The sequence below is a fragment of the Vipera berus genome (assembly GCF_964194415.1).
Source record: "Vipera berus genome assembly, chromosome: 1".
NCBI classification, from domain to species: domain Eukaryota; kingdom Metazoa; phylum Chordata; class Lepidosauria; order Squamata; family Viperidae; genus Vipera; species Vipera berus.
The window spans coordinates 290,699,997-290,721,249 of record NC_138202.1 but is presented as its reverse complement, the minus strand read 5'-3'; the positions used below and the strand labels follow the sequence as shown (position 1 = coordinate 290,721,249).

General features: G+C 36.7%; 1 protein-coding gene across 1 annotated transcript in view; it reads right to left on the bottom strand.

The window, feature by feature from the left end:
• The window catches only part of SDCCAG8 (SHH signaling and ciliogenesis regulator SDCCAG8), a 139,689-nt gene that overhangs the window by 95,336 nt on the left and 23,100 nt on the right, over positions 1–21,253 (bottom strand). The window contains 10 exon segments of the mRNA XM_081315960.1: positions 337–453; positions 2,818–2,952; positions 5,914–6,066; positions 10,993–11,131; positions 12,181–12,230; positions 12,232–12,241; positions 13,554–13,742; positions 15,087–15,151; positions 16,227–16,358; positions 17,613–17,735. Of these exon segments, the coding sequence (XP_081172086.1) occupies positions 337–453; positions 2,818–2,952; positions 5,914–6,066; positions 10,993–11,131; positions 12,181–12,230; positions 12,232–12,241; positions 13,554–13,742; positions 15,087–15,151; positions 16,227–16,358; positions 17,613–17,735 (1,113 nt within the window).

Genomic DNA, 21,253 nt, shown 5'->3' with positions numbered 1-21,253 from the left:
GTTTAAAATTTAATTAGTTTTTATTAACTTTAGAATACAAAAATAAAATTTATTTAATGCTTAGGAATACAAGCAGTTCAGGAAATAGTTGGATATACTGTGTTAATTTTTTAGATACAACAAATGACTATATCATAGAATAAATATACACACAGACAACGTTCATGCATGCATGAAAAGGGTATGTTAAGATTGGAAGGAAAAAATCTCTTATCATAAAATATTTTACTAGTACTAAAATATAATGCATTGATTTCTTTTCAGAAGAACCCCCTCAAAATACTTATTAGGAAGGAAAAACTCATTTTTCTACAAATTGCGAGTATTCTCTCTTACCTGATCTTTAATTTCATGTTCCCTTATTGTTTTTGTCCTATACTCCCTGTGCTCCTTTTCTGCTTCATCCTTCTTCATTTTGGTCTGATTCAATTCGTAACGTATTTCTCCACACACCTGTTAGATCAAATAGATAACATCCTGCAGTTTTAGGACTCCACAAAGTAGTATTTGTTTAGAGGAGAACTTTTGATGCCCTCTAGTGACTATATTTATTATTTCATCATTTGCAATGCATTCTGTAAAGTTTTTCTATGGTACTCCTATTTTTAAAAATGATGCTTTAGAGCAGACATGTCAAACTCACGACATCACGTGACGTCGTTAAATGTATCGGGACAGTTTTGCCATTGCCGGCAATGGGGTGGGCGCGGCTTCCGGATGACGCATCCGGCCTGTAGGCCGGCAGTTTGACACCCCTGCTTTAGAGGGATGCTCTACATAGCAGCCCCAGATCTCCTTGTCCCATTATTATTATTTTTTCATTAGTGGCCATATAGCCAGCAAATTCACTGTTGCTGTTTAGTCCAAAATATATCCATCATCAATCAATTCCAGAAATGCAGAGATTATACAACAAGCATAATCCATAGGCAATAAGAATTAATCAGTTATTTTTAAGAGTAGTAGAGGGAAAGAGGGAGGGGAGAACGTATTCCTATTTATGAGGTAAGAGGATGACATCCCATGTCACTATGTTGAAGGAATTTTATTGTAATGTAATTGGAAAGAAAATGATTATATTTCAATTTCTATCCCAATGTAATTGCAACTCCTTCTCCCCCTCCCATCCTCAGCGCAAAAAGAAAAAAATTTCTAGGAAAAGAAAAGTTGATGGAATGGGGCACTTTTTGAAAACAAGGAGAATTCACAAATATTTCATACATCATTAAGATACAGAGATTAGAATTCTCTTCACACCATATAACTCTGAGGTGAACAATTTTTTCTTGCCGGACCTTCCTTTTTCAGAAAAAGTATCTAAGATTTGCAGGACTATATGGAAGTGATACAATGACATTATCACTAATCGATAGGGCTGAAATGTTACACCCTTGATTAATTAGGAGGCTTTAGGTGATTTACACAAAATTGTCATTTACTTAACCTATTTAATTCAACAAAAAGGGCAAAAAATCATATACCCCAAATTACAATTTTGATGCCAAATTTAGAAAAAATAGTGTAAGGGGCTCTGGTGACCAGATAAATGAACTGTGATCGAATCATATAGGATAGATGCAAATTGGCTACTCTTAGCTTAAATTAGGGTTTATATTTTAAGGAAAGTGCAAATCTTTTACCCAGACAGTGTTTCTCAACTTTGGCAAATTTAAGATGGGTGGACTTCAGCTCCCAGAATTCTCCACGGTAGTCAGGATAGTCCACTGGGGAATGCTAAGAGTTTAAGTGCACACATTTTAAATTTGCCAAGAGTGATACTTGATCCAGATAATGGATAACAATAAATGGTGCCACTTAAAAAAATTCTGTCATCAGACTTCAAAATGTTTGAAATACTGCTGATGTTAGATTTGTTCTTCGCTGGTATCTTTTTCTCTTTGCTATTTCAATCATTAAAACTTCTTATATTCCACTTTCAGCAATGTTTCTCCATCACAGTAAAATAAATACTAAGAGTAATAGGAGTTAATTTTAAAAATATTAATAGGAACGCCAATCAGTAAGAAACACTTTTCCTTACAAAATTAGCCCCTTTCATTATTAAAAAGTAGGAATATGTAATTAGAATGTATTAGGATAGGAAGGCTACCCTTTAAAGGGCAAAATTTAAAGAATAAACGTTATCTCTAGTAAGAACTAAAAAATCAATAAAGTAGATGTGCATCATAATAATTATAATAATTAATCTGTAATTGCACACAATTAAAATGTTCCTGTATTTTTAATCTCTAAGTGAAAGGAATTTAAGAAATTTGTTTGAAATATAACTTTTACACATGTTAAAGAGGAATACAGTAAACTAAAAAAATATGCATTGCAATGTACTGCAGTCAACATTCTGCTTTGCTGTCAATCCAGCTTGTAACAATATACCAGAACCAACATCCAGATGAAGGATCTATCAGGATAGACTCTGACATGGGCTGTAAGCTGATACTGACTTTGTTTCAGCAACCAGCTTCTTGAAATCGAAGACTTTTGAAGCTGGACTCTTATTCAGCTACAGACCACATAAAATATTGTAATGTTACTTTACTGACAATAAATTTAGGTTTTTAGTTTTTTATTTGGCGCTTACTTGCAAAGCTATTTATTGACCGAACTTACTGTAAATCCTCTGCTACTTTTCCTTTGTGCTGGCAAAGCTCATAGGCCCTCGCTGCATCAGTTATTTATTTAGATATCCAATTTATTTGCCGCAGTTCAAACGAGTCTAAGTTGTTAAAAGTTAATTTATATAGTTTAAGTGGGAGCTAGTGAAAACCGCCTCTTCTGTATTTTCAAAAACTATTCTACCTTATTCATTTCCATTTCACGAGAAGCACGGTGGTTCTGAGCTTCTTCCAGCTGATTAGTGAGGGAGAGCTTTTCCCTTGTAATCCTGTCAATCTGAGACTCCAGACCAGCAACATTCTGCGATAGAGACATTACCTGAAATAAAAGATAAAGACATTACCTGAAATAACATTTGCAGGCAAAGGTTATGTAGATAGCTCCACTGGTGGGGAAGGATTGACTTCGCTTCTAAAAGCTGGCAAACAAGGTTTCATTCTTTGCAACTCGTATATATTCCTTCCATCAAATGCCTGTAGGAGGTCTAAATTGATGATAATGCAATCCTTTATTTAGCTGTTATTATTTTGCACTTTGATAGGGTCAACTGCTCTGCCTGAAAAAGTTTCTGATCAATTCATTAAAAATGAAATTGGAAATCATTATTTTATTGGGATTGCCAGAATTTTACCTGTTGTATAAATAACAAAATGAATACCCTGCAGAACATATTGAAACTTTTAGTGGCCCAATATAAGAATATTTAATGTAGAAAGTACTGTCTGTACTATAATGAAAGTAAATAAATGTTATAATAATAATTAAAAATCAAAACATGTTTTAACAACTTGAAATCAAATGCTGGAACTACATTTAAAACAATGAGGTTTTCAAAATGGCCAACACTTTTATTAAAAAGTTTTTGATTAAAAATACAACAAATTAAGTATAAGTTAAAATAAAACAAGTTATAATCACAATATGCTGACAAGTACAAGTATGTGCCATTTCCAGGTTGCTTAGTACGTAAGATTTTTAGCTGCAAATGTTGAGTAAAAAAAATACTTCTGCCATAACATGGGTTAACAGTAGATTAAGATTTTTTTTATTTTGCTATCTAATTAACTGCAATTTAGAGCTAATTAATAGAGGCCAGTGTTTGAATTCAATTTATAAATTATTGATAGGATTGCATGGTCCTTGCCCATCTGACTAAAAGGCTAAGAGTTAGTAGAAGCAAATCTTTTGCAATGGCAGTCAGAAATGGTAAATGAGTGTTTGGAGGTTAGGTTTAGTATTGGTATATTAGGGTCCTGATGCTTGAATTAGTATGTTAATATATTACTAATATTACTAATATTTATATTAATAAAAATGCTGCTTAAGTTTTAAGCCTCTTAATTTTACTATAAGCCTCTTATAGTAGAACTCTCTTGTATTGGCTTCTTGTTGACGTGTCTTTTGGTGCTATATGCTTGACTGATAACAGCCAGACAACCCTGGCTCAACGATTCCATGTTGTTTAAGACATGACATTCCAGTTGGGAAAAGTTAGTGGATTATCAAAACAAAAGGCTTGATTATTATTATTTGTATCTTCTATACATAACAAAGGAGAGATAACTTCCTTCTCTGTTGAGCAAACCAAACAGATAACTAAATATATAGGCCAAAACTATGCTAACAGCCATTGCCCTCCAAACATACAAACACTGGAAATGTTCAGAATGATTAATCCAGAATCTTGCTGGGGGAAAAAATGATAAAATGCTGTCACCCTCATAACAAAAGTTAAATTTTATGATCTTTCTTTTCTTAGCCAGTCTTTGTTTATTCGCTACCTTTCTCAAATCTCAACACTTTGATTTAGTTTAAGAAATTGACTCAAGTTATCTGATTACATATAATTTGCTTATAGGGTAGTTCTGGTTAATTTTATAGAGTGAACATTTTATTATTTACTTTATGGATAAAACTCCTACAAACCATGGAGATAGTTTTCCATGATCCTACCTAACACCATTTCCAATTTATCCTAGTTTGCCACATCTTTCTCTGACTCACTTATTTTATAGATAAAAATTATTACATTTTATATTAAGTATCTTTATCCATCAGTAAACCAACCACTACGCCTAATGACATACTTTGTTATTATAAGTTTGAATCCAATCTATTTCTCTCTCTGGATTTCTGTATACAAACACTTTATACCCATGAGCTTTCAACACCAAGACTTTATTCTGGGTCAAATTAGCAAATGACCACCAATGAGACAGCTATGCTTTAGATTTCTGGTTAAAATAGTAACTTACAACCAAGATTTGACCAACTGTACATTTGGTTTTTCTTGCCTCTCCATATTCATATTCTTCTCCATATTCAGTAGATTTACTGTCTATTGTTTTTGAAGCTAGAGGATAATTTTACAATTTTTTAAAATGCTGTATTTGAGGGCTATAAGTTCTGATAGATCATAAGGCTGGGATTTTCAGCATTTTTCCAACTTTTGTTCCTGTTGTTAAGTTTCACGTATACAGTAAGCCTGTGCCATTGAATTTCAGTAGAAGAAATCTCAGAAGAGTCCTGAAGTCAAAATTTTAAATTATTTTTCTTGCCTATCCAATTATCAAATTTCTAGGCTTATTCCAGTTTCAATTCCAAAATGACTCTTTGCCACTCACCATGGATTAGGAAATGAGCATTGAATTTCAGTAGAAGAAATCTCAGAAGAGTCCTGAAGTCAAAATTTTAAATTATTTTTCTTGCCTATCCAATTATCAAATTTCTAGGCTTATTCCAGTTTCAATTCCAAAATGACTCTTTGCCACTCACCATGGATTAGCAAATGAGCAGAATGACCAAGCAATTTCTTCTATCATAAAGCAAATGAATTTAAAGACATCTTACATCTATTTTATTCTTTCCTATTAAGTTTACATGCCTCTTCTGCTATCTGTTCCCTATCATATTTGTTAGCAAATCTGAGAAAACATATCGAATTAATGAGTAAGGATTACATATTTCTCAAATAATAAAACAATAGCAGTGGGTAACACTATATATTCCATGCTTTATTTAAAACTTCCTTACACCATTTCATAGAAACAAATTTGTATAACAAGAAATTTAGATATACATAATAACTTTTTGGAGCTAAGCAAAAGCTATTTAAACATATAATCAAATAGCTCAAGTGTTTAGAACAGTGTTTTTTTCTATTTTTTTTATTTTTTAGAATGGCATAACAAGAATTCATAAATGTAAAACCTATTTAAAAACAAGAAGCAGATACCAAAATTGCTTGTACTTCAAAGTAATTAAAAGATAGGAAAATACCAGTGATGATAGGTTTTCTTTTTCTTTCTTCATTTCTTCACGAACTGCTTCTCGCTCGCCAGCTCTCTTATCTAGCTGAAGTGCTAACTCTTTTTCAAGGCGATCTTTCTGTCTCTCCATTTCATTTTTAAGCTGTTCACATTGAACTAAAGCCTGTGGAAATGATGAAGACCACTCTAAGATTTGTAGAACCAAATTATATGTTCTTTTAATATAAGGCAAACATTAAATTTTGGGGGAAAAGGAAATTAAAGAAATATGTAAGACCGCTTAAGTATGCTCTCACTAATATTTAAAGATGCATACTGTATTTAAATTTATAAGTATACAATATACTTTCAATATCCACAAAACAATTTGTCACTCATAAGTGAATGTTGTAAGTGTGAAAAATGGTCATAAGTTACTTTTTTCAATGCCGTTGTAACTTTGAACTGTCACTAAATGAGCTGTTTTAAGTCGAGGACTACCTGTACTTTCAAAGAACTTTAATTCTGTGATAATGCTGGTGGTGTCTGTTCTAAATACCTATTCACATTTCACAAGAAATATTTTGATTTCACATTTTGAAGTATATATATCAGATAATGACAAGAAATAAAGGGGCATATTTTTAAATAGAGATGTGAATGTACTTTATCTCATCTTCTCATCATACTTCTCAAGCATATATTTTGTTCTAATCCGAGACCAAATTTACAAAATTACTCAATTTAAATGTTATTTTCTTATGTGACATTAGTATTTTAAATGAAATATTATTAGACAGGCAATTATTTCTCAAATCCTGTTTGAAACATAATCAGCCTTAAAAGAAAGGATATCTATTCTTCTTGTTTGACAGTAAAGAAATGCTGATGAAAGAAATGATCCTCAATGAAAGAAATGCTGCTCTCATTAATCATTAGCTTGTCATTAAGAGACCTTCCAGCCATTATTTTTTATATTTTGATTTTTCAAGACAATCTGTAAAAATATATTTAATATTATTGATGTATTTTCTAGACTTTTATCCCAATCTTCCTCCAGGAGCACAAGTGACATACAAAGCATGCTTTCCTCCAATTTTCCCCTACAAGAACAACCCTGTGTGGTAAGTTAAGGTGTCAGAGAAAGCGTGTGCTGAGGTGTTGACATTTCCATGGCTGAGAGTGAATCAGAATCTTGGTTTCCTTAGCCCAGGCATGTCAAACTTGCAATGTCATGTGACGTCGCGTGATGTATTGGGACATTTTCCCCATTGCCAGCAGTGGGGTGGGAGCAGTTTCAGCGTGACACATCCGGCCCATGGGCCGGCAGTTTGACATGTCTGCCTTAGCGCCAGTCAAACACCTTAGCAAGTATGCCACAACAGCTTTCCGATTTTACAGATTCAGTGCAAACCTTTAAACCTATACAGCCTTTCAGTAGTTTTCCAACAATCACATTTTGTTTTCTTTATTGATATTAAAACATGACATTTGATAGGTAGATAATTGCTAGCTTAAAAACATATATTTCCATAAATTTTTGTTTGTCTGTTTGTCATCTACAGATACTAACTGAATATAAATTATTTTAGGCCTAGTGATTCTAGTTTCTACAAATACGCAGACTCAACTCTGAAAATGAAGAATACATGCACAAGCACACTGCTTACACAGGTGCAGTGCTTACCCGAATAACTTTCTCTGCATGTGGCATCTTCAGCAATTCTTGTGAAAGTGATAGGAATAAGAATTTTTATTATTTTATATAACATTGTTGTTGTTGTTGTTGTTAGCTGCGAAGTCGTGTCTGACTCATCGCGACCCTATGGACAATGTTCCTCCAGGCCTTCCTGTCCTCTACCATCTTCTGGAGTCCATTTAAGCTCACGCCTACTGCTTCAGTGACTCCATCCACCCACCTCATTCTCTATTGTCCCCTTCTTCTATTGCCCTCAATCTTTCCCAGCATTAGGCTCTTCTCCAGTGAGTCCTTCCTTCTCATTAGGTGGCCAACATATTTCAGTTTTAGCTTCAGGATCTGGCCTTCTAAAGAGCAGTCAGGGTTGATCACCTCTAAGAATGACCGGTTTGATTGCCTTGCAGTCCAAGGGACTCGCAGGAGTCTTCTCCAGCACCATAGTTCAAAGGCTTCAATTCTTTGGTGCTCAGCCTTTTCTATGGTCCAACTTTCACTGCCATATATTGCAACTGGGAAGACCATAGCCTTGACTATACGCACTTTTGTTGGCAGGGTGATGTCTCTGCTTTTTAGTGTGCTGTCTAGATTTGCCATGGCTTTCCTCCCCAGGAGCAAGCATCTTTTAATTTCTTGGCTACAGTCCCCATCTGCAGTAATCTTAGAGCACAGGAAAATAAAATCTGTCACTACGTCCATTTCTTCCCCATCTATTTGCCAGGAATTGAGAGGGCCGGATGCCATGATCTTGGTTTTCTTAATGTTAAGTTTCAAGCCAAGTTTTGCACTCTCCTTCTTCACCCGCAACAAGAGGCTCTTTAGTTCTTCTTCACTTTCTGCCATTAGAGTGGTATCATCTGCATATCTTAGGTTGTTGATATTTCTCCCGGCAATCTTAATTCCAATTTTTGATTCCTCTAACCCTGCCTTTCTCATGATGTGCTCTGCATATAAGTTAAATAGGCAGGGTGACAGTATACAGCCTTGCCGGACTCCTTTCCCAATTTTGAACCAATCAGTGGTTCCGTGTCCAGTTCTCACTGTTGCTTCTTGGCCCACATATAGGTTTCTCAAGAGACAAATAAGATGGTCTGGTACGCCCATCTCTTTAAGAACTTGCCACAGTTTGTTATGATCCACACAATCAAAGGCTTTAGCATAGTCAATGAAGCAGAAGTAGATGTTTTTTGGAACTCTCTAGCTTTCTCCATGATCCAGCGTATGTTGGCAATTTGATCTCTAGTTCCTCTGCCTGTTTGAAATCCTGCCTGTACTTCTGGTAGTTCTCGATCCACATACTGCTGGAGTCGAGCTTGTAGGATTTTAAGCATAACTTTACTAGCATGAGAAATGAGTGCAATGGTGTGATAGTTTGAACATTCTTTGGCACAAAACCTCTGGTTTGTCACTAACAGACTAAACTGGCTATATCCTGAAATTATTGAAGTTAATAGTGATATTGTCGTATCACTATTCCTAGAACTGAAGCTAACTGGATTCTTTCAGAGTATACCTGAATTCCATTTGCACAATACAGTTTTGGTCCCTTAGAAAAATAATGTTTGTTTCCAACACAAATTCCTTTCAACTAGATGCAATATATTAATTACACAGCAGATGGCAGTAGTTACCAAGGTAATAAATCTAAAGCAGGCAACATCTAAAATAAGCTTTTTAACTTACATTAGAAAAGCTCTTTGATACTGTTTCCATAGCACTTCATTTTCAGTGCAAGGTATGAAAACTTAGTTCTTAAAACTGAGGAGAGAGAAAATTCACTTCTAGGCTAATGGGTCACTGGCAATCAAAAACAATGCGGCTATTCCAACTCTTCCTCTTTCTGACAGATCATAAATGGGAAGGAGAAGGAGTTGGAAAAAGGGATTTCAGCGTATCTGAGACCAGCTCATGCCATTCAACTTAATGGCCATTACATAGGCTGTATGAATACAGGTAGTTTTTGACTTATGACAATTGGGACCAGAATTTCCATTGCTTAAGTAGGGTGATTGTTAAGTGAGACTGGTTTTTGTCATAGTTGTTAAGTGAATCACTGCAGTTGTTAAGCAAACCGTGTGGTCATTAAGGGAATCCAGCTTTCCCCATTGACTTTGCATATCAAAAGTTGGCTGGGAAAGTCACAAATGGTGACCACATGGCCATGGGACCATCAAAATTTTGATCACGTGATTGTGGGGATGCTGTGTGACAGTTTAAGTTACTTGTTTCAATGCTGCTGTAACTTCAAACAGTTGCTAAATGATTTGTAAGTCGAGAACTATTTGTAAATACATGGATTTGTCTTAACTGCCTTCCAATCAGTTTTTTATTATGTGCCCCAGTTCCTTGTCATTTTCTCCATGGCTTGCATGAGTTTATCCACCTCAATCTCATCTTCACCATTCACATATTTTCTAAACTAAAGGCCTCCCCGGATCAACTTTGGTTACCTTTTTTCTGCACTTTTTCTAGTTCTACTATTTACTTTTTGAAGTACACCAACCAGAACCATACGTTGTAACTTAGATATGGCTAAACCACATATTTTAGAGGGCATTACAATGTTTGTTTTTATTAAAACTATGAGCCCTCCAACTCCTCAGTGACTTTTGGATAAAAAGAACATCTATTCTAAAATGATGGAATATAGAGGACCTGTCAGCCTTATCACGTACACCTAACAGCAATCCAACCAGATAAGCTAATTCTAGTGTATTATAAAGCTATGCTACAAATCTTGCCAGTGTGAAAGTACAAATCACCCGATGTCTTTTCAGCCTATGAAACAAGAAGGGTCCCTTCTTAGCCTCTCTCTCCCACCCTGCTGAAATCCCAGAAAGAGATGATTTAAAGGAAAGGCCTTTAGCCAGTTCTTGGGGGAGTACACGCAGAAACAGTTTTAAAATTACTTCTTCTATCACTTTTTTCTTTGCTCCTTTGAGCAAAGAATCTGGCCACAACCATTTTCTACCTAGGTGTAGCCCACAATTCATAAAACCCTTCATGTCTATTGTACCCAAACCGCTACCTATAGGTATAGGGAGTTACATTAAACCTGTATAGGATTATCTCTTTAACATGGTAAAAGATCATGGATGAGGAATGAGAGGTGCATTTATGGATAGAGCATTTCAAACGTTTATTTGAAAGTCAGTCTAATAATAGAAAGGAGTTTAGGCAGCAAAGTAATTTTTCTTTAGTACATGGACCACTTAGTACTATTCACCAAACATCATCAAAGATATTAATGGATTAGGACAGAGTCCATTAAATCTAGGATTCAAAGCCTAAAGTAGCCAGCAAGATGCCCCTCAAAAGCACATAAACAAAGCATTACTTTCAGCCTTATTGCATATTGTAAATGGCAGACACAATTTCAGATACCTAAACTATTGTGTCTTTGCACAATTTTACCTTGGTTCTTTCCAAATTAGCTTCTTCAGTCATGTGTACTGCTTGTTTCACTTGTTCATAATCTTTGCATTCCTTCTGTTGCATTTCATTTAAGTTTATTCTTATTGTAGAAAGGGCAGCCATTAACTCATCTCTCTCTCTTTAAAAAAAGAGAGAAGAAAGATCAATACATGAGACAGGTAGGAGATACTTCAGCGACATAAAGAGCAACATTAACATTTAGTAACATTTCTAAGGTATTATACAGAAGTGATTGCATTAGATTTATACCAGGTTTTGTTTTGTTTTGTTTTTAGAAAAAATAGGCAGAGTTTGCCACATCTTTACATGTTAAGTTGTAAATTAGCAAAGGTTCTACAATAAATAGTTTAGATTCCAGACCGGGAAGGGATAACCTGGGTATAGCCACAGCACCCTTCCAAAGACCTCTCCCCCACCAATTGCTGCTGAAAATAATTAATTTCCAGCTGCTTTTTTGGATGGAAGGACAGTTTAAGGGTAGAGAAGGAAGAAATTTGTCTCCTAGAAGGTTCCTACTCCCATGCCCATCAAAACCAAACAGAAAAAAATAGAAAAAAATATAGCTCTATTATTTTCAATGATATTATAGCATGAACAGAAAGCTTCCTATAAACCTGCAGATTTTCATAAGACTAAATTGCAGCCCCCCAAGCCCTCAAAGATTGCCTAAAATAAGTAGGAATAAATAATACATATATACATATGCAAGATCCAATCTGGGTCAGTCATTGGGACCAGAAATATAGACTTCCGAGCTTTTGGACCAATTTCTGACCTATCCTTAGGGAATTCTCTCTACCGGAATGTGTGCTTTGGGCTATTCTATGCATCTTATTTATATGGTGCTTGGTTGGGTGTGGTTTCCTGGGACATGTGCATGCCTTTGTTTGTAATACATGTATGGCAGACAAATTATTTGTACAGCTGTAGTTATCGTCAATTGCTTATAACTCTGATTTCAATTGTTAAATACGATGGTTAGAAAACAGAGAAAATGAAACTGGGGCAGATCCTCATTCCGTTGGTAAAATCCTACTGTTTATTTCTGAATCACCTTTTTTTGCAGTCAATGATTCCCATTTTTTAATCACATATCCATGTAAACATACCATTTGTAAAGTATGGATTGGATAAACCTAATGTAAATGTAAACTTAAACATATTTACTTGATGGCTCCATTCATTCGGTTGGGAGTATAGATAAATACTGAGCCTTTTTAGGTTCTTACTGTCGAGCCCTTCGGGTTCGACAAACTTGCCGGGAGGGGGATTCGGCCCGCAGCCCTCAGCAACAGCAGCGGCCACGCCCACGCTCGTCAGCTGTCCGGCGGGCGAGCTGCCGTTCGTCGCCGAAAGCCCAGCCGCTCCCAAGCTCCCCAGCTGACCGGCGGGCGAGTAGCCGCACGACGCCGAAAGCCCAGCCGCTTCCGAGCTCCCCAGCTGTTCGGCGGGCGAGCAGCCGTGCGACGCCGAGAACCCAGCCGCGCCCACACCCTCCAGCTGTCCGGCGGGCGAGCGCCGGACCCGCGGGCGTGCCACAATCTGAGAGGTGGCTGGGGGCGGTCGTGAGTGGCTGCAGGAAGGCTACGCCGGGGCAGCCAGCCGGGAGATGGCTCGCGCCGGCACAGTCGGCTGACAGGCGGGCAGAAACTGAGGGGCGGCCAGGGATGCCCGCTGATAGTCGCGCAGCTTGGTCAGCTGAGCGACGGCCCAGAACAGCCACGGACGGCCGCGGAAGCAGCACAACACTTTCTGGAGCAGACGACGGCCTGGCGGTTGTGGCTATGGGCGATGGCCTTACGGACCCGGTGGCTGTTACTGCGGACACGCCGGCAGCGACGCGGGGTGCTGAACAGCTGCACCCGGACCTTGGGGGCTGCCAGGGGGTCATGGGTGTGGCGCGGGGAGATGCAGTGGTGGCGGGGAGCACGCTCAGGATGTTAGGAGGGGGATGGGCTTGTACTTACCTTCACGCTGGGAAGCACGGTGCCGGTGGAGGGAGCTGGGCGTGGGTTGAAGGAGTAGGGGGGTGGAGTATTTACGCAGGCCAGGCGGATGCTGGTTTGCACGGGGGAGGGGTGGGGTCTAGGGGTGGGGCTGCTACCTAGTTACAGGTTCAGAATAAAAGGTGCGTTGAGAGCGTGTGGCTCTCAACGCTGACTTTGTTAAGGTATAGAGGTCCTGCTATTAAAGGTACTCTTTCCAGTCATCCGTACTTCGTCGTGGTTTTTCCTGTGGGCTTGTTGATCCGGCGAAGACGAGGAGTTGACACTTACCAAGCAGAAGTGCTGTATGAAAACGTCTTGTTCCGTTAAAGGAAAATGGAAGCTGTATGTGAAATGGAGCTTAGAGACTCATTTAAAAACCATTCCACAATTAAATAAAGCACTCTATTAAGAGCAGGAAGATACTCTTAAGAGGAATAATGCTTTTGTAAAGATTCCTTACAATTGCACTAAAAATACTGATTTTCATGAAATGCTTTGTTACAATTGTTATACTCTGGGTTTTTTAAAATTCAGAACTGTCCATCTGCTTACTTTGTTAGTCTTTCAATGGTTTGCATATGGACATTTGAATGAGTCTGGGAAAGAACTGCTTCATGCTGTGCACAATTTAAGCAAAGACCACCAGGCCTATTAGAACTATTTGCTGCATTGATCAAATGCTGATGTTTTAATCTTCCGCTCAGCTCTTCACAGTTTTTTTGGGACTCTGATAAAGCTTTTCTGCAACAATAACAACATAAAACCATTATAAACAGCATACAAGTTTGGAATACAATAATGATTGGAAAGCAACCTAACTTTTTTTTTCTTACTGCTTTAAACTCTCTAAAAGACCACAGCTTTGTGCCACATTAAAGAACAACCAACTTATTATCACATAAACCTTTCATGGACCACTATCCACATGATCAGATGCATAAAATATTTCCTGAGTAAAGGTTACCATATGTCAGTGAAGGCTGGGAAAGAGGGAAGAAAGAATAGCGAAAGAAGAACTGAGATGCAAAATGAACAGTGACAAATAAAAAAGCATCACTCCAGTATTACAGAGATATTTTTAAATTAAAAAGCTGGATAATGTGTATCTAGAGCATGATAAGAAAGCTTGGTCTCTATTTTAGGATTTAGAAATTTTGTGTGTGTGTGTGTGTGTGTGTGTGTGTGTGTGTGTGTGTTTAATGAAATGAATTGAGTGATAGTATCTTAAACAGTTTGTATGTTTATTTGCCCACTTCAGATCTTGGCAGGAACCAGCTGAAACAGGTCTAGTTAATCCACTTACTTCCTCCAGGGCATTCATCAACTGCACACCAGCCTCCTTTTCAGCAACATTTTTTTAAAAGGGAAAGTTAGAGACAGGGTGATAGTTAAATAAAATTATTAGTTCCAAGGATGGTTTCTTAGGAAGCAGTTCAGGAAATACTGTCCCATTCCTTAAAGAGGCCAATACCACAGCGCCAAGGATCATTTTTATTTGTTTTGTGGACGCTTTTACAGTTTTAATGTTTTTTTACATTGTTTTACTTGTTTTAGAATTTTAGAATTGTAAGCTACCCAGAATCACTTGGATGAGTTGGGCAGAAATTGAATGAATGAATGAATGAAAGAATGAATGAAATTACTGTGCAATCATAAAATAACCATGCTGCAAAATACAAAGACCCAAATCTTTCACAAATAACAAATATTTTTAAAAATACTATTTTAGTATTCAGAGGGACATGGAGGAACTGAAACAAGCTTTTTATTCCATTCTGAAAGTTTTATCTGTATAAAATGGCAGTAGGGTTGTAACGTTAGGGATTTTTCCCCTCTAGATACTGATTGAAGCTTTGCAATAACTTAGTAATCTTACTAGGGAGGCAACAAACATACATCCAAATACATACAGAAACAGACTCATTATTAAATTATAAGGCACATGTCACAAACTTTTTAAGAGCACAGGAAAAAAAATAATGTGATTTATTTCTACTGACTTATGGACATATATAATGAGGCAAAATGAAACACTTTGATAGAGGCATAAAGCATCAACCTAAAAATATATATACTTTTTTTTACCGTAAAGATTGGATCTGAGCTTCAAACACTTCAGTCTTTTCTTCATGAAGATATTTTAGTTTCTCCTTTAAAATAAAATTAATACTTATCATTTGTTCAGTTATATATAAGACATAGTTAGTATTGCCAGGGCATCAGCAAAATTTTAGCAATCTATCTGTCTGTCTTCTACCATATGCAGGATAGGGTTTCCTGCCTGAGCAGGATATTGGACTAGAAGACCTCAAAGGTCCCTTCCAACACTACTACTACTACTACTACTACTTACTACTACTACTACTACTACTACTACTATATTAAAGTTATAAAGGCTATCTGACTCCATTATGACTTTGGATACCAAACCTGCACTAGCTGAAAATGGAATAATTTAAATTACACAGCACCCACTATGCCCACCTAAGAATAAAATTATGTACTCATATACTAACTCATTTTCATCATTATTAGGTCCTGTGCAAAGCACATTGGGCAGCAAGTGTTTTCCAAAGGTTTCAATCATTCTCAGCATCGACTAACTCATTTTAACAAAGCATTACTAACTATTGGGGATTTTCTGATAAATTTTCTGTCTAGGTGTTATTATTGATTAGAAATGCCAGAAACTGAAATACGGCTCTTATACAGCACATAGAACTGTAAAATATAGATCCACTGAGTTAAGCTTTAAATGCCCAATCAAATTGCTTAGGGATTTAGATGATCTTTTTTTTTTGTAAATTTCCAATATTTAAATCACAAGTTTTTTCTTAACCTTTTTAGACAATTAAAATTTAACATTCAAAGACAAAATTAAAGACATACTTCAGAGAAACATGATTTGATAAATGGTTATTTTAAATTATCCAGACTTTGTTTTTCCTGCAATGTTGAAAATTATGATCCTGCAGCAGGAATATGTGCAGGAATACAGAGCACTGACTGTATCATGTGTAATATTCTGATGCATCCTCTCTTGTGATCTTGTTTTTATTTAAATTTAATGGTTTTAAATGATTTTTGTAGAAAATACAGAAAAGTTCAACATAAAATAAAATGCAGCAAAACTGCAAAATTAAAAATTAAAACATAAAACTAGAGCATTATACCAGAATGATAAATTATTAATGCTAAAATAATCAACATTTTAAAAATACTGACCAGTTCCTGTTGCCACTTTTCCAACTCTAATGTAGGTGCCTTGGCTTGCTCAGTGACATGACAAGATGCTTTAGCAGCTCCACAAATATGAGAATGATCACCATTTATACCACCAGATTTTGAGAGAAGGGTCTGAAACAAATATCAACAGTGAATGTGCACCTTAAATGCATATACACAGCACACACACTGAAGATATCCTATAAATTTACATGAAGTTTGTTACTGATCTTGTTATATTTATTCATAACAAGCTCAATAACTAATGATAATGATATAACTGTGTGTGTTATAGTATTAATATAGCAAATTATTGAACTATTTCCTTCCATTACAACATCATCTCTGCACCATTTCCAGATCTTTCCTAAGAGCTTTATGACTTACAGGAGAGTTTTAGTTATCATAAAGAGATCAGGACAGAAAAACAATGTTGCACAAGTGAAATTCTGCTGATAAAATGGGTGAAAGCAACCATTAATTGTCACTATATGAAGCCATTAAAATATATACTTAAACAAAACTGCATTTATTAATTTATGAAGACTAAGTTTATTTCTATTTATTTCTATTTGCAGTGTATCCTGTTCTACAAGATGAGACTTTTAGTGATAAACGAAACCTATCTCTATGTCCTTCACATTTAGAAAACTTAAGGGCAGAAGGCTTTGTCCGAATCAATGACTCAAGTGCCAATGGAGGAAGACAAACAAATAAATCCAACTGAGTAACAGTCATTGTCAGGCCTATGTCATGACAATACAGGTGACAAAACCTTGCTATTTCTCCACGCTTATTGCATTTTCTGATATCACCCAGCAGCCCTATTTAGAGTAACCCGCTTCATAGTCAGGACAGGTTGGGCCTCAGGATCACCTGCAAGACCATGATAAGAAATATTCATGCAATCTTACTTGAAGTTGGATTCTGATTGGGCAAGTCCAACCCAGTTGTGATGTTACCGGTATCTAGACTAAGCTTGATTCTGTTATGTCTGAGGACATGGTTAATGTCCTTCTGTCTTTTAGTTTGGCTATGTTTATGTTAGATTTTGACCTCTCCTTCAAACAGAAACTAGATAGCTCTTTACCCAAAATGTTTTAACAGATCCTGCCTAAAGCAGGGGTTTGGATTAGATGATTTCTGAGGTTCCTTTGAGTTCTTACTATTTTATAAAAAGACGAAAAATTAAATTAACTCTATCGTTATGAACGCTATGTGCAATACAGATCTATTTCTCTGTTTATATATCTGGTAACATAAGCTACAGGTATGTGACATATTTTGATGCATTATTAAATTTCCTACAGATTGATTTCTTATTAAATAAACTTTTAAGAGTACGTTTTCATTTTAATTTGACATTTTAAATTCCACAGAACTTACAGAGGCATTGATGACAGTTTGCTCTCTCAAAGTCTGCTCTGTTTCCATTTTTAGATCATTTTGTAGCTTCTCATTTTCAAGTACAACAACATGTATACGTGCTTTCAGTTCAGATATTTCTTCCTAGAAAGTTGAGTATGCATATTACAAATATGTTATTATTTAAACACAGAATCAGTGCTCCTGACAAACATAATGACAGAAGCATAGTTAACATTTAATTTTGCATAAAAATTCGTATCAATGGAACCATAGCTAAAATTACGGATTACAAAGCCATTACGGATTAGAAGGTGACTCCATCGAGATGCAAGGACGACAGACTTCCTAAACAAACTGAATACATTTTTTGTAGATTTGAGGCATCAAATAGCACTCCTGCTAGGAAAGCCGTGCCCCATCCTGACGAGCAAGTGTTAAGCTTTGATGTCACCTCTGTCCGGAAAACACTGCAGAAAGTTAACATTCGGAAAGCAGTAGGACCAGATAACATCCCTGGACATGTCCTTAGGGAATGCGCAGATGAGCTGGCTTGTGTTCTCACAGATATTTTCAATCTCTCATTGCAGCAGGCAGTGGTCCCATCGTGCTTTAAGACGGCCATCATCTTGCCAGTGACAAAAAAGTTCACAATTACAGGCCTTAATGATTACCGCTCGGTTGCTCTGACATCCACCATTATGAAATGCTTTGAGAAGCTGATAAAGGACATTATTGTATCCAGACTGCTGCCAGCATTTGACTTGCTTCAGTTTGCCTACTGACCAAATCGCTCTACGGAGGATGCTATTTCTTCCGTTCTCCATCTGAGCTTGAAGCACTTAGAGGAAAGAAATACTCATGTGTGTTTGTTGTTGTTGACTTCAGTTCGGTGTTTAGCACAATCATTCCCCAGCATCTAGTAGACAAACTAGGCCTTTTAGGCTTAAACAGTCCTTTGTGCAACTGGATTCTTGATTTTCTTACCCCCAATATGTGTGAGTTGGAACAAATACCTCTAATACCATTTTCTTGAGCAGTTTCTCCTCAGAGCTGCGTCCTAAGTCTGCTGCTGTTCACCCTGTTGAGCCATGACTGTTGTGCTAGGTTTGCCACCAACCATATTGTGAAGTTCGCAGATGATACAACAGTAGTGGGTCTTATTCATGATGACAAGGTGGAAGCTTACCGCAAGGAGGTTAAGGGGTTGGTGAACTGATGTAAGGAAAACAGCCTAGTTTTAAATACCGGAAAAACCAAAGAGATCATTGTCGATTTCAGAAAAGGCAGGCACAGCCACACTTCTCTGTGCATTAATGATTCACCTGTGGAGATGGTTACCAGCATCAAATTGCTGGGTGTGCAGCTAATAAGTAGGCTGGCTTGGTCGCTCAACAGTGAGAAACTGGTGAAGTGGGTACAGCAGTGCCTGTATTTTCTGCGTTGCGTGAGAAAAGCACATCTTCCTTCCCCTGTCCTGACCACTTTCTACAGGGGGACGATCGAAGGCATCCTGTCATACAGCATCACAGTCTGGTTTGGAAGCATCACTTTTTCAGACAGAAAGGCGGTGCAGAGAGTGGTGAGTGTTAGAGATTAAACTTGATTTGGGTGACAATATTATATAATGGAGTAAAAGCACCTTTAAGGAGTTAAACGGCCTAAGGGTGTGGCTGTAATTATTCCACATAAAAGAGAGTTAGATGTTACACGTAGTTGCTCTTGTATATGTGTTTGATGTTAGTGTTTGGATACCTCTTGTTCTCTTGTTTGCTAACTTGATATTTATTCTCTCAAGAATCAACTGCTTGCTACAGTGTATATTGTTTTTGATATTGGTAAGCAGCTTTTGTATTTTGATACTATGTTTTTTATGGACTGACTTTTATGTGCATGATACTGGATTGATACTTGGACTATTTCTTACTGTGTTTCTTTTTGTTGTCTGAGTAAAAATAAGTTATAAAACTCGTGTTAGTGCATTACTGTTTGCCTAAAAGTCCCAGTACAACTTCCACTGTGTATTAATAATACTCTGTTAAACAAACCATTTTTTCAACAACATATCCTAACAATGGTTATGGGCCCAGATCCAGTGTGGTGCTGAGGACAGGCACAGTATTGTATTTATATTTCCTAACTGAGTTTTCAAATTCAGACAATGGCACAAGGACTATTCAATCCATTCTGCATTACCCGGCTTGATGGGTCAAACTACGTATCCTGGTCTACACAATGTAGTTTGCTATTACAAAATCAAGGTCTTTGGAAAATAGTCCATAATCCTCCTGATGTAACTGCCTGGGATCCAACTAATGAAGAAGATAACAAGAAGATTGTAGACTTCAATAAAGACAATGATAAGGCTTTATCTATCATTGGGCTAACATTAGGAGACCAACAGCTAGTCCATGTGCGTGGAGAAGAATCAGCTGCTAAATGTTGGGCTAAGTTGAAAAAGATTTTTGTTCGGGACAGTGTTGGTGCTCATATAAATCTTACCAGAAAGCTATTTAGAGCTAGACTGGAAAAGAATGGCGATATGTTAGCTCACCTTAACTTTATAAAAGCAACTTTGTTGGAACTGCAAGAAAAAGAACTTATTTTCTCAGAGCTTCACCAGGTTTACATCATTTTATCATCATTGGATGAGAGCTACGATGCCTTTGTATCGTCCTTGGAGGTTTTGTCCAAAGAAGACCTAACTGTTTCTTCAATAACTGGAAGGTTGTTGGAAGAATCAAGATGTCGTATGGAGAGAAAACAGTTGAGAGAGCCATTGCAACAAGAAATAAAGAAGACTGAATCTGCTTATATTTTAAGGAAATGCTTTAATTGTGGGTTAAAGGGACATATTGCTAAGTTTTGTCAGAATAGTAATTGTCAGAGAAAGGAAAGCCATAGAAAGAATAAAAAGCTGATTAATGTAGCTGTAGCTAATAGAACTACTAATAACCACAATTGGTGGGTGGTAGATAGTGGAGCTACACACTGTATTTCAAAAATAAAAAGGGATTTTGAGAATATAAGGTCTAGTAAAAAATATATTTCTATGGCTAATGGCTGGAGAGTCAAGGTCTCTGGAGAGGGTAAGGTTTACTGTTCATTTTTAAAACAAAATTTGGAAATGCTATATGTTCCCAGATGTGATTATAATCTATTATCAGTTAAGGCATTATTGGAAGCAGGTTTTAAAGTTACTTTCCAAGGGGAGGAATGTCTTATTCAAAAGAATGAAGTGAACTTAATAGCTAATATGAAAGATGGTTTGTTTGTAATTAGCAATGATCCTATTATAATGGCTACTACTTGTACAAATCAAAAACCACATGATGAATGTATTCATTTATTACATAGAAGATTGGGTCATGTGAATTTTAATACACTAAAAAGAACTGTAGCTTTGTCTAATGGGTTTAAGTTAAAGGCTTGTAAGAAATATCTGCAGTGTAACGTATGTGGTAGAGAAAAGAGCAGGGCAGCACCAGCTAATAGGTTAGATGGATTTAAAACCACAACTCCATTAGAACTGGTATTTATGGATTTGATAGGTCCTATGAAACCCAGTTTAGGGGGTGCTTGCTACATATTAAATATTCTAGACCATTATAGCAGATATGGGTTCTGTTATCTCCTTACGTCAAAAACTGAAACTATACAAA